This window comes from Silurus meridionalis, chromosome 23, assembly GCF_014805685.1.
Source record: "Silurus meridionalis isolate SWU-2019-XX chromosome 23, ASM1480568v1, whole genome shotgun sequence".
NCBI lineage: Eukaryota > Metazoa > Chordata > Actinopteri > Siluriformes > Siluridae > Silurus > Silurus meridionalis.
The window spans coordinates 9,883,816-9,903,899 of NC_060906.1; the positions used below are offsets into that span (position 1 = coordinate 9,883,816).

Below are 20,084 nucleotides of genomic sequence, written 5' to 3' on the forward strand. Positions count from 1 at the left end.
TTACCTTGAACGCGCGGGCAGAACATTGCCGTCGTGCTGCAAAGAAACAGTTGCATGCGCCATGAAATATATATATATATATATATATATATATATATATATATACCAAATTTTATAAGGCACTATTACAGGTTATCGAAATCTGTTACCTCCCTCTATCTCACATGCATTAACTTGAATGTTCTCCATATTTACTCTGGTGATGCCTAAAACTCTCTGTATTATATCCTGAAAAAAAATTTCTATGATTTTTAAACTATTTATGTATTTCTAAGTGGGAGAACTTGCAAAATAGCAATGTTTGCATTTACGCTGTTTGCGTAGTGAACTTCTCTAGACGATCTATTTTAAGCTGCATTTTTAGCAACAGCGCCCTCTATAGTCACAACATACGATGGTCACAGATTCTGGTGTAACACCTGACGTACGGAAGCCCGTTAGAATCAAAATGGTCAACGTTTAAAAAACACCTCCTTCACCCTATCTAGGTGCACTACATAGGGAATGATATAACAACATCCACGCGCTATTCGAGTGCACTCCAAGAAGCAAAACTACAAAATTTTAACGGCAACCCTGTGGAAAGCCGGAAGAACGTGTTTTCTAGCGCCGGTGTATTTGAGGTTTTCTAACGCTGTTCTGTTTTAATGATAAATATTTATATTTCATTTAATCAGCAATCGGATTATAACTATTCCTTTTTTTTTGTTCAACCCGGAAGTGTTATAGTATTATTATTATTTTTTTAAACCAGCACTGATCAAGGTCACGCGTTCACATGCCCTCACGTGTGAGATCTCCAAGCAAGGGATCGCAGGTCTGGTTACAATGGCAGGACTGATTAATTTTGAGGACGAGAAAGAAGTGAAGGAGTTCTTGGACAACTTGGGAGTGGAGTACAGATACCAGTGCTACAAGGAGAAAGACCCTGAAGGTGTCGTAATGTCTAACTTAGAGCTGTCCCGTGCCTGCAGTGCTGAAAGGACAATCCGGATATTGTGGTTGGGGTTTTCCCCTTGTAATGTCTTGTGTGTGTGTGTGTGTGTGTGTGTGCGTGCGTGCGTGTGTCAGGTTGTCAAAGGTTGGCAGATTACCTGGAGGGGGTGAAGAAGAACTATACCCAGGCTGCTCAGGTTCTTAAGCACAACTGTGAGACTTACAATCATTCTGAGAGCTGCTACAAGCTTGGAGCCTACCATATCACAGGCAAAGGTCAGACCCTCTCTCTACTGAGCATGAGTGTTATAGGAAATGTATTAATGTCTCTGTTGTTACATGTAATAAATAAAATACAGCATTTTTCAAATCAGTCTAAAGGTTAACATGCCCATCAGTCCACAAATGGTTCAGTCAATTTGTGTATATATATATATATATATATATATATATATATATATATATATATATATATACACAAATATATATATTGTATGTCAATATGAAAATCATTGGGATAGGCTACACAAGTTTTGTATGTACATATATTACCCTCCATTTTTATAGGAACACCTGTCCTAATCTTCGAATCATTTCGGAGCAGCACAATTAACCAAAACCGATCAGACACTTCAGATAACCTTCACCTCAAAAGTCAGAATTAAATAAAAGTTTCAGTCTCTGTGACTTTTTACTGTGCGATGGACAATGACACCAAACGATTTAGTTTAAGTATTATATAGTAGTTTACACAGAATGGTGTGACATGCAAGAAAACACTGAGACAGCGAGAGTTCGGTGGGCAGAAACGGTTTCTTTGTAAGAGAGGGTTCGAGCAGATTGGTTTGAGCTGACAAGAAGCATAACTCGTGTAGAAAATCTCTCTTTATACCCATACGGTGAGCAGAAAAGCATCACAGCACCTACAGAACATCAAAACTTAAGATGTATGGGCTGCAATAGCAGAAAACCTGATCAGGTGCCCCATATGTTTGTGCAGACAACATGACAGTCGAAGATTAGCAAAAAAAACTGTCCAGTTTTTGTGAGTGAGTCTGTGCCTGTAATAGTCTCAGATTCTTATTCCTGGTGGACAGGAGTAAACCTGATTTAAACTTCTGCTCTTGTAGGTCATCATTTCAACCTTTTTTATGCTGTGTGGTCTGAGATGCTTTTCTGCTCATCATGGTTGTACAGAGTGCTTATTTCAGTCACGATAGAATTTTGTAAGAGATCATCAGATTCTAAAAATGTTCTTTTACACCTTTTTTTTCTTTATTCTTATTATTTATGTTTGATGTGAACATTAACTGAAGCTCTTAGCAGCAGGAATTTCAGCAGGATATTTTACATTACGCTGCTAACACACAATTAGATATTCACATATAATAGTATGTAATATGTATGTAATAATAAAGTGGATGGTGTGTGAATTTTATTTGTTTAGATTAGAGTTTAGTTTGTTGTACTGATACAATGAAACATTCCCTCAGGTGTCTCTGAAAAATGACAGAAAAAGACATGCAAAATCAAATAAAATGTCTACTTTCTACAATTTCATGTTGAAGATGTGTAAATCATTTGCTAAAAAGACATCGATAAACGTACAATGGTTTTAAATTGAGAAAATCCGAACACACACTGTTAACAGCTGCATCGTTCTTGCTTTTCCAAACCAGGTGGTGTGGCTCAGTGTTTAAAGAGTGGCTACTCTTGCTTTCTCAAGGCATGCAATACCAATGGAAAAAAGTCAGTGGATGCATGCCACAATGTCGGTTTGCTCGCCCATGACGGCCGAGCCTTAGAGGCTGGTCCGGACCCTGTGACGGCTCGTCTCTACTATAAGAAAGCCTGTAAAGGAGGGTTTGCTCCTAGCTGTTTTAATTTGAGTGCCCTGTACATCCAAGGCTCAGCAGAAGTGGACAAAGACATGCCCAAGGCCCTGAAGTATGCCGCACGAGCCTGCGAGCTGGGCCACGTTTGGGGCTGCTCCAATGCCAGCCGCATGTACAAACTCGGTGATGGCACCAAGAAGGACGATGAGATGGCAGACAAGCTGAAGAACAGAGCAAAGGAACTTCACGGACAACAGAAAGAGCAGCAGCTGAAATTTGGCGAGTGAGCTTGAGAGTAATGCAAGATTCAGAGGATATTTGGGTTCTCAGTGTTTTACACTCACTTTTTAAGATATGTGAGGTTTAAAAGCTTCATAATATGTGTATTAGAGCCATTGATGGTTGCCAATTCAGTCAAAAGATTTTTATATGTATGTTCCCATTTGTAAATCTGTCCAAATGTCTGGGACATTAATGTTAATAAATGAGTTGTTTAATGAACTTACAGCACATGGTTTATTGTATGATCTAAGTGGACTTGTAACTTGAGTCAAGGGGCTCAAAATTTCTTGATCTTGTCCAAGGAAAAAACATCTATAGAAGTTCTAATTGTTATATCATGAACATACCCGTATAAGTTTATTCCTTTCATTATTTGTTCCTGTTTTGTAGGGCTGCAATTATTTTGATAATCGATTAATCTGAGAAACTAGTTTGTTTGTTTGTTTTTAATTACTGTATTTTCTGGACTATAAGCCGCTACTTTTTTCCAACGCTTTGAATCCCGCGGCTTAAACAATGAAGCGGCAATTTTATGGATTTTTCCTGGGTTTTTCCCGGTTTCACAAACTTCAAGCCAAAAAAAACTGAGCCCTATAACATTAGACCAATGAAATTGCAGAACGGGTTCAGGTTCACTCGGACTGTCTACAGGAAATGCGAATCATTCGTCACGCTGAAAACAACCGGGCATGAAAAAACACTTCACCTGTGTTCTGAGCTGCACGGCATCGGGAGAAAAGATTCACCGATGGTGATTTTTAAACGCACGACGATGCCAAAAGAAAAACTCTCGAGAGAAATAGTTGTGAAAGGAAGGAGGAAGACAGTGAACAATGACTTTCTTGGTAGGCTACTGTTTAGATACAAAATAATCTATACAAAATATAATACAATATTGTATTGACATTATCAATTATTATTGATTTTATCGATAGGTTGTTGCAGCCCTACTATTTTGTGTTTCAGGGCGTTAGATGATAAGCAACTTACAATTACAACCACCTGTAATGACATTTAATAAATCATGGCACCCTCAGCTGTGCTTTTTTGCAGAATCCACTTTAAGAAGCACACTCCCTTAAGGTACTCTGAATGTGATAAGTCACATGTGATAATACGTTTAGCTTTAATATAGTAAAATATTGGAAATAGTGAAATGTTTTCAATATCACCTGTTGCATTATAGATCCAATTGAATTCTTTGCTGATCTAATTTAATCTAATCTCATCTAATCTAATCCAGTCTAATAAATCATATTCTGTGGTTACTAATGTTACACTGTTGTTTAACCAGAATATGTTCTCATAATTGTTAGTACATTGGCATACATTTGTATCATGAAAATAATACAGCTTTTCAAATTACCTACTTGTTTTCTGTTTAAAACAGTAAAGTCTTGTGTGAGTGCTATGCCACGAAATAAATTCACAAGTGTGGGTTACTATGGGCAAGATATTTGCTACTATATTTCATACAGTGCTTTATATATCACATTACATCATAGTTGACTACTACTTGTATTTTTTTTTTTTTTAACCCAACTGCAACATTTTATCCTAGAAAGGATTGCAGTGATGTAAATGTCCGTGATAGTGGGGAGAGAGACTCCAGTGATTTTCTCGCCGTCCTCACAATCCTCTGTAGGGTCTTGTTATCCAAGACGGTGCATTTTCCAAACCAGGTAGTGATGCAGCTGCTCAGGATGCTCCCTATGATCCCTCTGTAGAACATGGTCAAGATGGGGGGAAGGAAGATTTCCTCAGCCTTCTCAAAAAGTAGAGACGCTGCTGGTATTTCTTGGTGATGGAGCTGTTGTTGAGTGACCAGGTGAAGTTCTCCACCAGATGAACACCAAGGAATTTGGTGCTCCTGACGATCTCCAGGGAGAATCTATCGATGATCAGTAGAGAATGGCTGTTTTGTGCTCTCCTGAAGTTAACAACCATCTTTTTAGTTTTGTCAATGTTCAGAGAAAGGTTGTTGGCTCTACATCAGCTGTTGTACCTCCTCTCTGTATGCTGACTCGTTGTTCTTGCCGATGAAGCCCACCACGGTCTTGTCATTGGCGAACTTTATGATGTGGTTCCAGCCATGCATTGCTACACATTCGTGAGTCAGAGTGAACAGCAGTGGACTATGCACACAGCCCTGAGGGGCCCCAGTGCTCAGTGTGGTGGTGCTGTTCCGGATCCGGACTGACTGAGGTCTCCCAGTCAGGAATTCCAGGATCCAGTTGCAGAGGGAGATGTTCAAGCCCAGTAGGCTCAGCTTCTCAATCAAGTGAGAGAAAAAAGAAAAGAAAAAACAAAACAGTTTTTGAATTATGTCAACTAATGCTGTCATAGACAAGTCATTACTTTTTTAAAGAAAATACCACAACAACAGGGTAATTAAAAAGCATTTATTAATTTAATTAGTTAAACAAGAACAAAATGGAAATTAACTTACCACTTGGCATAACTAGGTAGGTTTTTGGCAGCTTGTGTTCCCAAACCTGTTCCTGAAGTACACACTGTCCTGTGCATTTTAATTAGATGTTAATCCTCATTCTATTGGCTGCATCATTTTGATCTGAGCTGACCACATATCTTTTGCGGCCAGGAATACATTTAACTGTAAAATAGTTTGTATTTCTTTCTTTTAAATGTGTTTTGCAAAGGGCCTGTGAAAAGTCTTCTATGGATTTTGAGAGACACGTTCGTGTTCGTTTTGGTTTTTATGCAACAAGCTAGGTCATAACAGTATGAAGATTATGTTGACCAAACAAATATATAAATGTAGAGATGTTACACTCTATTTTCATAGAAAAACCCATCCTAAGTATGAATAGCAGACACATGCTAAAGATCCGGACAGTTCATTTCTACAAAATTTATCAGCTGAAATACATTGTAAAATCCCTATATGTATCTAATGAGTTAGCATGTTCTCCAAATATATACATAGCTAAAAAAATTTGTTTTTCCAAAACCTTATTATTGTTCAAGGTAAATCCAAGTTTTCCTAAGCTTAATGAAAATAATTACCATTTTGCATATAAACAAATGGAACATGCAAGTGTCTCTCAAACCCAGGATATACCAAAATCTACCAGAATATACAAAAATAATGACAATGACAAATTAATCAGACCCCTTGGCTATGCTCAGAGCTCCCACACCCTGCTTTACTGTAGCCAACAAGTTTCCAACCTTGTTCCCAGAAAAAACCCAGGTTACGTATTTACCTTCCTGCCAACTCACCTTAATTAACAAATCAGCTAATAATCAGTACTTCTTCAGGGTAAAAGTGGGTGTGTTTTAAACAGACTGAACAGTAAAATGTTCAGAACAGGACGTTCTTCAGGAACAAGGATGGGACAAAAAAAAAGACAAAATAATTTTTAAAACCAGATGTTCTTTTCTTGTTCTGTCTTCAGGAAGATGCAGCTCTACCTCTGCCATGTAAATCTGTATTATGTGACTCTTAGGACACGCCTCTGTGTTTGTAGTGTTGTGAGCAGTGATGCTGAGAGAACACACTCGAGAAATAGTTTAGCAAGGAGAATTCAATCTACATATCGAATATTGCTCACAAATAATTGGTCATTTTCTAAATAATAAAAGTATAGTGCATCAAATAATAATAATAATAATAATAATAATAATAATATATACATATATAAATACATTGTTTTTGCCAATGCAAATATGTTTTAAAAAAAGACGCTTCGCGATACAAATGCCAACTTATATCCGATGCACAGTTTCTTTTTAACTCGATGCATCACATCTTTAACTTTTATGCCGATGCACCGATGCGAATCAGTTGATAGACCTACAGTTTGGAAAAGGAACCAGCAGGGGGAGCTAAGCTCAAACTAATTTGCTTTATTTTGAAAAAAAAAACAAAAAAAACCCTAACTATTTTAGGACAATACTTTGCATAGAAACATGGATTCGAGCAATGCATTTTTTTTTATTCCATTTTTTTATTTTATTGCATGTTACATTGGAGATCTCGGATCAATTGATTAGAGATCAGAGACAGGATTGCAATTGAGCTCGCGCCATCAAGAAGCAGAAGGAGGACACCGGGGCCTGGAAACACGCTCTGTGCGTGTGAATGCGTTCGCGCGCGCACGACCCACACCTAGGCGGCTCTACCGACACCCTCGTTGCAATTGTTTGGGGTTAAGCTTCGCAGGAAAGCGCGCGCGTGTGGACCGAAAAAGCAACCGCCCGAAGCTCCGCCTACCGCCTACTCCCGCAGTTCAACCAGCACGTCTGCGCTCGCGGAGCTCCGCGCTCAGGTCTCCAGCCGCACTCTTAATAGGATTTTGCGGTGTTTTTGTGTCGAAAATCCACCGCGACCGGAACAGGAGGTAAAGTGCATGTTTTTGTTTGCCTTTTCAAAAGCTGTGCCTTAATGCACAGAAGCGGTAGATGAAGGTCCCAAAAGAAGACGAGGGAGAAGAAGAGGAGGAGGTCATATTCCTTGCTAGCGTGAATAGCTAAGCTGAGCTAGCAAACCACTGAGCTCGGACGGTTTACTGCATACTCCTAAGCACTTGCGTTATTATTTAATGATGCTTGTAGTTGGTTCTAGGATTCATGCATTTTTTTTTTCTTGAAAGTTTTTTTTTTTCTTTCTTTCTTTGCTCCACGTTTTGCAGGACTCCTATATTTGGGGTGCGCGTGCTATAAATCTGCAGCAAATGCAATGCATTCTGTGCTTGCTAGGGTGTGTGCTTTATCTGGCTGTTTGTTATGAGGGGGTTTTAGGGTGTGTGTGTGTGTGTGTGTGTGTGTGTGTGTGTGTGTGTGTGTGTGTGTGTGTGTGTGGAGAAAGAGATCTCAGACCAACAATACACAGAAACAAGAAAGAGTTCATACAGTTCGCATACTGCCAACTTGATACACCGCCCGCGTGCACGCCGTGTCCAGCCTCCACTCCTTATATTTAACTTTCAAATCAGTCACATGTACGAGCTCCAGGGCTCGACTAGTTCCAAAAAGGCTTTGTTGAACAAGGGATGTTGTTGGGATGGCGCTAATCGTCCACCATGAAGGCCCATCACGCCCTCTGTGTGAGAGATTGCATGCATATGCACAGAGAGAAAAAGCACCAGCATGCAGAGCTTCACTGTTTCACCTGTTTTATACACTGACCTCTGTGTGTTTGTGTGTTTAAATCCAACATGATCAATCGATACCACTGACTGAAAACATGCACAGGTCATGTTTGCGCTCTCTCATGCATTTAGTCATTTACATGTATATGGCATCCCTTTATCCAGAGTGACTTATAGTTGTCTCATTTTACTATACAGTAGTTGAGGCCTTGTTTAAAGACCCTACATTGGCAGATTGGTGTTGCTGGGGGTCAGATCGCACAACCTTCTGATCAGAAATCCAACATCTTAACCACTGAGCTACTTAACCACTTCTACATGACCACAGGAATCTGTTTAATGAGCACAAACTGCCTTGTCTTTGCTCTTCTGGAATACGTTGTAGTAGTCGTCCTGCAGAGTTCATTAGAGAGTTCACTCCAACTGTGCAAACGCATCGCCACATCGTTGTCTGTTCAACTGTGTGTTTTCTGAGACAAGGCCAATGGGTTTTTTTGAGGGATAAAAAAAACAGACAGGGGTACTGGTCATTACTGTGGGCCAAAAAACTTCATATACATTATATAATTTCTTTCCATAGCATGTCTTCTTTTGGTGGTTCGTGATATAACTGTGATAAGGCATTGACTTTCCTGTTTCATTTATTCAGCATGTCATACAATAGATATGTTGTCACATCGCTGTACTGTACATACACACCAGTTCTCCAGATTGGATGGGATTGGATGATTTGAGAAATCAGGGAAATGGAAAAAAAAGTAGTTGCATGTCTGAAATTTCCCCCCATGGCTTCGCTCGGGACAATAATTAAGACAGCTAAATCGGCCAGAGTTGTAATAACGCTTACTGAAAGAGGACTGTTCATGAAGAAGAATTTACAGCTGGAGATTTGCAGAAGATGGTAACATTTATCCATGTAAAACCAACTATTTGGCATCTCAGAAGAAAGTTTCTACAGGAAATAAACCTTTTTCCTGTAAACCATTTTTACTGTTACTGTTTTTACTGTTAAGCCTCGATGAAAGATCTGTGATGTTATTGAGCTGATTTACTGCTGACGATTTGAAAACTAAGTGACAGCGTATATTTTCTGTGTGTATTATATCTTGTTTCAGATTAAGTCCCCTTTATTGCCCCTCACTTACCCCCTAATAGTCCCCACTATTATTATCATAAGCTTTAAGTTTCTGTGAAGGTTTTTCCACTAGATTAGAGTTTTTGCTGTGGGGATTTGTGATCACTGTTGGCGACCAGGTCTGGGGTTTAGTTTGTATTCCATTTCCGAGACGTACTGTACAAATTGTGCGCTTTCAACTTTGATGCAACAGTTTGGGTAGGAACCACACACATGGGTTTAATAGTCAGGTGTCCACATACTTTTGCCAATGCCGCATATATGTAGAAGTTCCCCAGACCCGCTGTAATAGTTTACAGCCCTCTTAAAACATTTTACGGGTTGTTTTACGGTCTGCAGCAGTTTGACGGTACTTTACCGTATTCGCATTCCCACCCGTGACCATCCCTACTCATCAAACAAGTTCTCTAATGAATCACACGGTGTTTTCTCGAGTGCGATCTTTCGGCTTTTCCCGTTCCACCCTATCTGCGAGCGTTTACAAACGTTTCTACCTGATCCAGGGCTTTAGATGCTTCTCTTTTGTTGTGAGCATGGCACTGTACAGATGGTTTGTTAAAGAGCTCCTGCTGTGAGCATTCAGCTGGTCCAACACATGTAGACTGGCAGGGAGAAGCCAATAGGCATCTTTTTATTTTACAGCTTTGAACGCATATGGTTTAGCAACCAAATGGTTTGTGTGTTTGGCCCCACATTCATGTAACTATTCACAGGTCACATCTTGGTGAACCTGGACACCTCGTTTTCGGTCAGACCCCTATTTATCTTCCAAAGGTACATGAAACCAGGTGTGTTTTAGATTAATTAATCGTCTCTGGTTTGTGTTTTGGCTCAGCTGACCGAGTACCTTCTCACACTCACGCTTGTGATGCACAGATCTGCGTTTTATTTTAATCGTCTGAGCCTTAATGTTAGTTTATGGGGGAAATATTCAAAATATGGTTTTTCCACTCATGGAAATGTAATGCTTGCAATTAGCAGCGTCTTGAAATAAAACCGATAATTGCTTTACATTTGCGCAGACAGCTTTTATACTAGAGAGCTATACTATATGGACAAAAGTATCGGGACAACTTTTTTTTTTTCCCTGCCAAATGTTGTTTCTCTCCAAACTGTTGGAGAGACACAATTGCATATGACGTCTTTGGATGTGGTGATGTAAAATTTGCTCTACACTTGAACTAGGAGACCCAAACCTGTTCCAGCATGACAGTGTCCCTGTGAACAAAAGCGGTTCCATTAAGAAATATTCTTTGCATGGGTTGGAGTTTAAGATCTCCTGCTATAGAGCTCTGACCTCAACCCTATTAAACACCTTTGTGATGAATTGAAAAGCCGACTGCACCTCAAGCCTCCTCACCTCACCTACATCAGTACCTGACTTTACTAACACCCGTAGTCTTCAAATCTTCAAGAGCGCACACTAAAATCTAGTGGAACATCTTCCCAGAAGAGTGGAGGTTATTATAAAAGTAAATGGGAGCAAACATATAACCATATAGTGTATCTAGGATAGAGCAGTTATAGTAATATTATATTAGTTGTTAGTTAAAAATATGCGTAATGCTAATAATTGTACCATAATTTCATGCACCATGTTCAGTCATGTTAATAAAAACTTTAAGTCAAATAAATGAAATTGTGACATATAAATGGAACTTATAAAAACAGGCCACACCCCCCCGATTAGAACTGTGGCGGAAAAATAAATAAGAAATTAAAAAAACAACTGCATGCTGTCTGTCACAATACCGGTTGCCAGGTTGTTAAGCGAATTCACTCCCAAGAAGGTCAAATGCAAAAAAGATTTGTTCCTTTTTATGTGCACCCCCCCCCCCCGCCCCCAAGTTTGCTTGACTGTTCGAGCGTAGGCCGAGTTACGTCGGAGACTTAGAGAACGTGCATTTTCATACTCGCCGTTCGCGTACACACTTTGCAGCTGCTCATAAGTGGGTGTGTTTTTGGCATGTACATCTGAAGACTCGCTTAAACAGTGCAGCTTGCACTCTGTCATTTTTCTTTTTCTTCATTTTCTTCTCTCTCTCTCAGTTCCCCTGCTGTGATTTGTTAGTGCTCATTAGCTCAAGAGAAACAGTTGGAACTAAGAATAGTTGACTTTGATGCACAGCAGATCTTCTAAATAGGAACAGCTCGCACTGTAGCGTTTTGAATATCACACGCTGAACAATCGCTTCCCTCAACTCCACTACTAATATGATTGTCAGTAAAGCGAGGTAGTGAATAAAATGACCAGACAAAAAGATAAGGAACTGTGGGAACTGTGGAGGGTGACTATACCCTGTCTCCACTTTTTTCCCAGTTTGCTGGAGGAATGGTCTCTTCTGCTATTGTAGTCCAACTGTGTTGTGGATTCTGACACGGTTTTCTGTCCATTATTGATCTTTGTAGTGATTATTTGAGTCAGGAGTCAGCCAGTAAAACGCATGTTCTTCTCTTTGTTTGTCCTTCTGTCCACCCGAGATGTTGTTTTCAGTCAATAAAAATGTAGCTATTTGAAAACGCTGTTTTTTGGTCATTGACACGACGTTTCAAATTGCCAGAAAACAAATAAACGGCACTTGGAAATTATTTAGGTCGAAGCGTCTTATGTTTCGCGCAATTTTTGGGAAACGATCTGGATCGGTGTAGACGTACGACAGCCACAAGTGTTCCCATTTAAGTGGTCGCTCACTGTATATATATTTTACCTAAGAATGTGCATGTATTTATAATTAGGTCCTAATGGTGCTTTGGTGCACCTTTAGGTCCAAGTATTGACCTTTCAATTATTTTCTGAGGTACAGAAAAAATCCTGTATCCTCTGTTTTTTCACTACTTAACTACGGTTAATTGATATAAAAAAAATCGAATAGAAAATTCTAAGAATAGTTAACATTCACAATTTTAATTGCATTTTCTATTGAGTAACGTGATGAAATCTCACGTGGTTGCACCAGAAGTTTAATCATTCCTTTGTTTAGCCTATCACAGTATACCCAACCCAGCCGTTAGTCACGTAGCTGTCCTGGTTATTATAACGATTAATAGGGTAGTGAAGCTGCTGTTGTTAAGGCTGACGTTGTTTTAAATGCATACATTTTTGTGCAGTACATAGTGTTCACTACTAGGCTTTGTGCCTATTGTATTAAAATAGAAATGTCACCCCTAATAGTGCTTATAGAGGTTCGAGGGCTATGATTTAATTCTTGATGTTGAGGCATTTCCTTTTTAATAACGATTTCAGAAAGCAAGCAGGTCAGAGAGTTCGACTACGTTTGACATCACACTTTTTGTGGTTATTAAGGAGTAGCTTATAGAACCAGCAGACAAATCCAGCTAAAAGTTTGGAGCGCTTCAGGTTTGGTTGTCAGGTTTGGTATTGAGGCTTGTAGAAGAGTTTAATCCATGCATCAGGTTTTAGAAAAAAATGATGACATTCTAAGCAAAGAGATTGTGATTATTTTTTTTATGAATTGCACAGTAATGTTGATTGAGGAGCCTTGACTGAGGGACCTCACACTTTTGTTTACCAGAATGCTTCTTGACGCTTTTTGATTGCGGGTACCTTTATCTGATCATCTGAACATGGTTTCTCTCTCTCTCTCTCTCTCTCTCTCTCTCTCTCTCTCTCTCTCTCTCTCTCTCTCTCTGTCTCTCTGTGTAAATTAGCCTGGGGGTTGGTCACCCCTTTCTCCTCTGAGTTTCCCCTCCTCCTTTCAGATGGCCATATGGACACAGTAAACTTAGACTGTCCTTGGACTGTCCTGTCTTCCTGTTTATGCCTCCCCATTCATATCATTTTGAAACACTGCACTTGTAAGGAAGTCGGATCTTTTGATGTCATCCTGCGTAGGAATCAGTCCGACTGTGGGAAGTATAGGTTATGAAATTTTGGATTTAGCTTTTGTTTTTACCTCAGCACCCGGGTCGGTCGCCTTGTCTGTCTGGACTTGAATTTGTCTAATTTCATCTAATAATTATAGTCTGGGTTTTTGGGCAACCAAAAATGTGTAGAACATTGGAGTATTTTGGTGAATGGGTAATCGAGTGATTTTATTATTTGCCCGGTTCCTGTTCCTTTTTCATTTTAGCAGGTCATCCTGATGCTATATATTTTACATTTATGGCATTTGGAAGACATCCTTATACAGAGCGACCTACATTTATCTCATTCATACAACTAAGTAGATATGGGGTTAAAGGTCTTGCTCAGGGGCCCAGGAGTGAAAGGCAGCTTGGTTTGTGAGGGATTTGAACTAACAACATTCAGCTTCAAAGTCTTATTGCTTAACCACTAAGCTTTCCCCTCCCTAATGCTGTATATAAGGAAACAGAATGTATCTGACATCTATCTATCTATCTATCTATCTATCTATCTATCTATCTATCTATCTATCTATCTATCTATCTATCTCTCTCTCTCTCTCTCTCTCTCTCTCTCTCTCTCTCTCTCTCTCTCTCTCTCTCTCTCTCTCTCTCTGTGTGTATGGTAGTTGAGCTGTGCTACATTTTCATTTTTTTTTTTTTTTTTATTTAATAAGGCACCTGTCAGCACTCTGCTTGGAACCAAAGAGGCAACAGAATGAAAGGCCCTTGCTTTTGAGAAGTACTTTGGAAAGTCCCAAGGTTTTTTTACACGACTAAGAGGACTTCAAGTTAATAAACACTGATGCTCTATAAATACCTCTTTTGCAGTAAGTACGGAAGCAAAAGCATCTCCATCAGTATAAATGGTTAAAGTCACTGTCTTGGTCATACAACATAGCAGGTGTCAGCACAGTCCTATAAACTTTCCCTTTCACTCTTGCAGATACTCTTTTATCACAAATCACTCTTGCCACTCTTCTCCACCCACTCCACTTTGCCTGCAATTTTTTTTTACTTCTTTAACACACTCACTATTACTTTGCACTGTTGACCCCAGATACCTGAACTTCTCCACCTCTTCTCCCTGCAACTGCACCACTCCACTGCCCTCCCACTCATTCACACACATGCACTCTGTCTTACTCCTACTGACTTTCATTCCCCTTCTCTCCAGTGCGTATCTCCATCTCTCCAGGCTCTTCTCAACCTGCTCCCTACACTCACCACAAATCACTATATCATCCGCAAACATCATAGTCTAATGAGACTCCTGTCTGACCTCGTCCGTCAGCCTGTCCATGGCCACTGCAAACAGGAAAGGGCTCAGAGCTGATCCTTAATGCAGTCCAATCTCCACATTAAACCAGTCTATTGTTCCTACTGCACACTTTACTGCTGTCACACTGTCCTCATACATGTCCTACACCACCCTCACAGACTTCTCTGACACACCTGACTTTCTTTATACAATACCACAACTCCTCTTTCTTACCCTGTCGTACGCTTTCTCTAAATCCACAAACACTCAATGCAACACACATCTTTGTCTTCCTTTCTATTTCCAAATGTCACACCAAGTACCTTTCTAGCTGTCTCCCTTATCACTTTTGCAGTAGTTGCCCAATCATCCAGCATCTCTTCAGCACCACCGAGCCCCTGTCTGACCTCTTCCCTGAATCTCACACTACAGTCTTCCTCCTTCAGTTTCTACTATCTTATTCTTCTTTCAGTCCTCACTCTCCTCCTTTTATTCTTCACCTCCAAAACCATCCTACAGACCACCATCCGATGCTGTCTAGCTACACTGTCCCCTGCCAACACCTTACAGTCTCCAATCTCCTTCTGGTTGCATCTCCTACATAGAACGAAGTCCACCTGTGTGTCCACCTTCCTCCACTCTTATGTCACCCTATGATCATGCCATATGATGTCACTCCTTCTTCTTAAAACAAGTGTTCACCCCTGCTATTTCCATCCTTTTCCTCTCCTTAAGACCATACCTACCCATCACCTTCTAATCACCTCTGTTCCCTTCATCTGCATGCCCATTAAAGTCTGCCCCATTCACTAATTGTTAATTCTTAGGTACACCATCTACCACTCCATCTGACTGACTTCAGAATTTTTCCTTCTCCTCCATCTCACAACTCACTTGTGGAACATAAGCACTGATGACATTTATCATCACCCCTTCCACTTCCAGGTTCACGTTCACCACCCTTTTAGAAACTCTTTTCACCTCCACAACACTCTTATTGTAATTTTCCTTTAGAATCATACCTACACCATTTCTCTTTCCATCCACACCATGATAAAACAGTTTAAACCCACCTCCAATGTTCCTGGCCTTAATCCCTTTCCACTTGGTCTCCTGAACACACACATTCTCCTCTCCATCATATCAGCTAACTCTCTCCTGTTACCAGTCATATTACCAACATTTAATGTACCAACCCAAACCTCCACTCTCATCCACTTCTACTTTCTCTGCCCTGTCTGTAGACGTCTTCCTCCTCTCCTTCTCCTCCTTCGGCCAACAGTAACCTACGCCTCGACCGATTCGTGATCCGCATATTTGATTTGGCACATGTTTTAAGCTCTGCATTTATCCTGGCTTGGGCTCAGCATTAAGAGCGCACCGGCTTGTGCAACCCTAATGGCTGTGTTAAAAGTACTTAAATTAGTAACATGCCAACACTTTGTGAGGTGGTGTGTGACCATGGTTTATTCACATGTTTGCGTGGATAGACAGATGGGTTTGGTTAAAGCATAAATGGACCTTATGTACTGCAAGTGGACGTTTTGCATTGAGACATCGTGTTGCTGAAAATGTCACAACTGACGCAAGAATCTTGCTGAATCAACCACTTCTATGTATAACATTTTAAAAACTGATGTTTAAGGCCTGAATTTGTGCACAGAATTGCATGGCCAGTGTTTTGTGTGGAACTTTCTGCACACGTGTATAACACCTGTATAAGCCATCATGTTATCTAGATATAACATGCATGTAATTGGTTTGAAAGAGGCAGATGTAGAGGACAGAGGTGTATGGAGATTGATGATCCGCTGTGGCAACCCCTATTGGGAGCAGCCGAAAGAAGAAGATATCTAGATATAACATAAATTAATAAATCCAGTTAAATACACAAAAAGATCATTTTAGTGTTCCACGATTCCACATGCTGTAGTTACACAGCCATTCCTTTTCTTCCCCACTCCTATGCACAGAAGCGTTATACTTGACACATGCTTTGAAGTCGAACATCCTGATTAAACAGCATCTGATATGTAAAGATCAGACTTGATTTTAAAGGCAAAGTTGATCCAAGGCAAGACAGGCGAATTGCCTTCAAATATATCTTGTGGCGAACAATGAATGAAAACAAAGCCACAGGCTGACTGGATCCTTTTAGACTTTTTAACTTTGTGATGCTCCATCACATGATAAAAGGTGTACTTATGCATGAAGTCCTCACGTCAAAGCGTTTTCTTGGACTTCAGCCAAATACCAGAGAGGCTGTTCGAGTAACGATCCACCCCAGCCTTGTGGAGATGCATTTCTGAAGACTGCCATGTCTGGGGAATTAGTGTCTCTGTGGTGGAGAGATCCTTGAAAACCTGTTGAAATACTTCTCATCTAATATAAAGGTCAGAGTTTACGATGTTGACTCGAGGTGCAAGGCTCCAGTGATTTATACGTTTTTGTTTTCCTTTCAGCCATTGCAGCAATGATTCTTTTATTTACTGTGACTGAGGCACTCAGACTGTTTAGCCTGATGGTAGCCTTAGTGTTTTAATTGATTATTATTGAAAATCTCACCTGTGTTTCTTTGTATGCATCTCTGTGTAAGGCAGAAGTTTATAGACACCTCACTATTAGATTCTTGTGTGCTTTTTAAGCATCCCATACCACATGTAGTCCCTATTTACTGCTATTACAGATTTGTGCTCATTCACCCCCAAAGGCATCAGGTACTGATATGTAGGTGAGGTGAGGAGGCCTGGGGTGCCATCAGTGTTCGTATTCATCCCAAAGGTGTTCAGCAGGGTTAAGTTTAAAGCTCTATAGTAGACCACTTAAGATCTGTCCCACCAACCCCTTGCAAACCATATGTTCATTGAGCTGGCTGTGTCCTGCTGGTACAGGTTTGGGTCTCCTAGTTCAAGTAAAGGGAGTATTTTAAGCTACCGCATTCAAAAAACATCTTACGCAATTGTATTGCCTCAGCTTTGTGGTAACAGTTTGGAAAAGAATTGCACATGGCTGGAAATGTCAGGTGTCCAGTATTTGTGTCCATGAATAATTGGTATTTAATAATAATATTGGTTTCCTGTTAATTAGAAAAGAGTCAGAAGTTGAACCAGCACGGATTATCCAGTAATTGACATGGTTCTTGAGGGTCTTGTCAGAACTGTGCACATAATGGAGCTACAAACACCACATAAACTGGTTTGGGAGACCTTCTTTACACCATTATTTAAATACTAATGATCATTTTTTGGGATCAAATATGAAAATATGGTTCATTTTGAACAATTGTATGCTATGGTATAGAAGCCTGAAGTGTTGTTTATCTCTTGTACAGTCCAAGTCATTTGAACTAATTTAATTAGATGATCATTTTTAAGTAGTTTTGGAATAGTGGGCCTCATGTACTAGGAGTAAATATTACTCAAAATTACAAGAAAGTAAAATTATGTAATGACCTAATCATACCGGCAAGTCATGTGAGAGTCAGTGTTCAGGTTGTGCGATGATCAAAACCTGCCAGATTGTGTGATTATTACTAGTAGGCACTAATTAATAATGTTATAGGATAGGAATGAGCAATGCAGTGAAAGCTTTCTAACTGCTTCCTTTAATACAATTTAGTGCAATGTGTCACCAGCAATTTGACATTTTCTTGCTGCAGTCTTCTTTTTCTCTTCTGTTTTTATCATTTGTTTGAATATAGACTGATTACCAAGACTACATTGTTAGCACGGCCACATGGTAGTGTGAAGAACCAATAATATCCAGTGCAGTTTTGAACTGAATATGTATATGTTCACCCACATATATTCATGATATAGTCATCCATCTAAGATGGATATAAGTTGTTATTAAGACTAGGCACGCGCTCATTAACAAGATGTTAGAACACCAATTAGCAAAGTATGAGAACAATCAAAGATGCAGGGTTATAGCATTTCCAAATATTTGTTGTCTTCCACAGAATACCTGGGGCTGAGATCTTGTAGTGGTTACTTGGCGTAAACATTGAGGGATTTTTAGGTGCACCGCAATGTTGGTCTTGTGATTATTATTTTTTTTACTTCCCACTCAGACACCTAAGGGTAACACACTCATTAGATCAGGAGCCTAAACAAAATCAGGAAAATATTTTCTGTAGACATTTTAAACATAAAGCAGCAATTATATTTAAGCTGTAAAGAGATGAGTGTGTGAGGGTATGGAGGAAGATTCCAGTGATTTGTTATTGTTTATTTTCTCCATTAGGCGTTTCAGGTCACTTTCAAACGCTCATGAACAAACGGAAAGAAGCCGCCACTAGCTTGAAGCTTTTTTTTCCGCGCCTTTACTCTGTAAACAGCTGATTGTCATCATGTTATTGTTTTTTTTTTGTCTTGTTCTACCTCTTTTTCATGTTCATGTTCATCTTTTCCTTCCTCTTGATGGTGTCTTTCCTCTTCTCCTCCTCCCTCGTGTTGTTTTCTTTTTTTTAACTTGTTACTTGTACATCTTTGTTTGCTGTAGATTATCTTCCTGTTATTTATTTATTTTATTTATTTTTTGTTATCTTCATTGTAGTTGCTTCTACTCAACTTCCTCTTCGTATTCTTTATCACCTCCCCCCCAGTCTACCAAAATCCGGCAACATTTGAGGCCCTTTTTTTTCTGGAAGTTCTCTCTTGGGGGCCGAACCTGTACTGCTGAGAGATTCTGGAAGTTTCTGTACTTGAGTTTGTATTGTATGTGGGCAGAAGATAGGCAGGCCATGTCTATTTATAGTGTGTTGGGATGCGTGTTTAAAGGCTGCTGGAGTCTCTGTGCTGTGCACCAGAAAATTGCGTTATCTCTTCTTAGTCGATTTGTATTATTCGTTTCAGTAAATGAGATGATAAATGAGATGTTTTTTGGCAGTTAGTTGTTTGTTTTTCTTAATTTTTAGTGTGAGGGAACAAATGCTCAATCTGTTACCATTTACTCAACATCAGTATAAACCTTTCATGAAGGAAACCGGGAATGACGATGCATTTAAAAATGTTTGTCCATGATTATCTAAACCCCCTAAGGTACTGATAAACCAATCTGAACAACTGCATTTCACAAGCCAATGAGCTTGAAATGTGTAATAGTAGCTGATGCAAGAGTATGATGTGGAGGGTTTAGTTCACAGTGTTGTCCCGATTGAGGTCCCGAAAGGCCTACAAGAAGTTTCTCCTTGTTCTCTCTGCGTTAGCTTTAAGAGAACGGAAGTGAAATGGAGAGGAGTCCATTGTTTGGGAGGTTTTTCATTGTCTAAATGTTGGTCTAGCTGACGGGCCTTTCTTATCAGGGTGTTGATGGGACACAACCATGACAGGTCCTGCGTGAACACCAAAGTACTGGAAAATGTTCACTGGGGTCCCATTGATTCTTAAAAGTTGGTGAGTTTCTTCTCTTGCTTCATACTGAAGTTCTGGAGGATTTTGTCTACCTGGCACAAGTTCTCCAGGCTGTTAAATTTTTCGAAGTGGGACACTGTGTCATTATAAGAGAGGTGTGTAATTGACTGGGTCACGTGTTGAATTTCAATCCAATTTTTCCATAATGTCTAGCTCAGGAGGGGGCTTTATACTGTTCAGTGTGTGCATAGCCATGGTAAATTCACACCACTCTGTAAACAAGTAAGGAACTGGCAGCTTTCA

At 39.8% G+C, this 20,084-nt stretch overlaps 2 protein-coding genes across 3 annotated transcripts in view; both read left to right on the forward strand.

The window, feature by feature from the left end:
- Window positions 1-509: 509 nt before the first annotated feature.
- Window positions 510-3,272, forward strand: LOC124377133 (cytochrome c oxidase assembly factor 7). Its single transcript, XM_046836477.1, has 4 exons — window positions 510-623; window positions 755-934; window positions 1,072-1,212; window positions 2,616-3,272. The coding sequence occupies exons 2-4, from the start codon at window positions 829-831 to the stop codon at window positions 3,056-3,058; spliced, it is 690 nt and encodes a 229-aa protein (XP_046692433.1). The 5' UTR covers window positions 510-623; window positions 755-828; the 3' UTR covers window positions 3,059-3,272.
- Window positions 3,273-7,025: 3,753 nt separating this feature from the next.
- Window positions 7,026-20,084, forward strand: part of ralgps2 (Ral GEF with PH domain and SH3 binding motif 2) — a 94,372-nt gene continuing 81,313 nt past the window's right edge. For both annotated transcript variants that reach the window (XM_046835764.1, XM_046835765.1), the window contains exon 1: window positions 7,026-7,417. The gene's annotated coding sequence lies outside the window, so the exon portion shown is untranslated. The remainder of the gene's footprint in view (window positions 7,418-20,084) is intronic.

Coding starts and splice junctions, on each gene's coding strand:
- LOC124377133 (XM_046836477.1), top strand. CDS start 829: ATGGCAGGACTGATTAATTTTGAGGACGAGAAAGAAGTGAAGGAGTTC. Junction 935..1,071: donor CAAGGAGAAAGACCCTGAAG/GTGTCGTAATGT, acceptor TGCGTGTGTCAG/GTTGTCAAAGGTTGGCAGAT. Junction 1,213..2,615: donor CTACCATATCACAGGCAAAG/GTCAGACCCTCT, acceptor TTTCCAAACCAG/GTGGTGTGGCTCAGTGTTTA.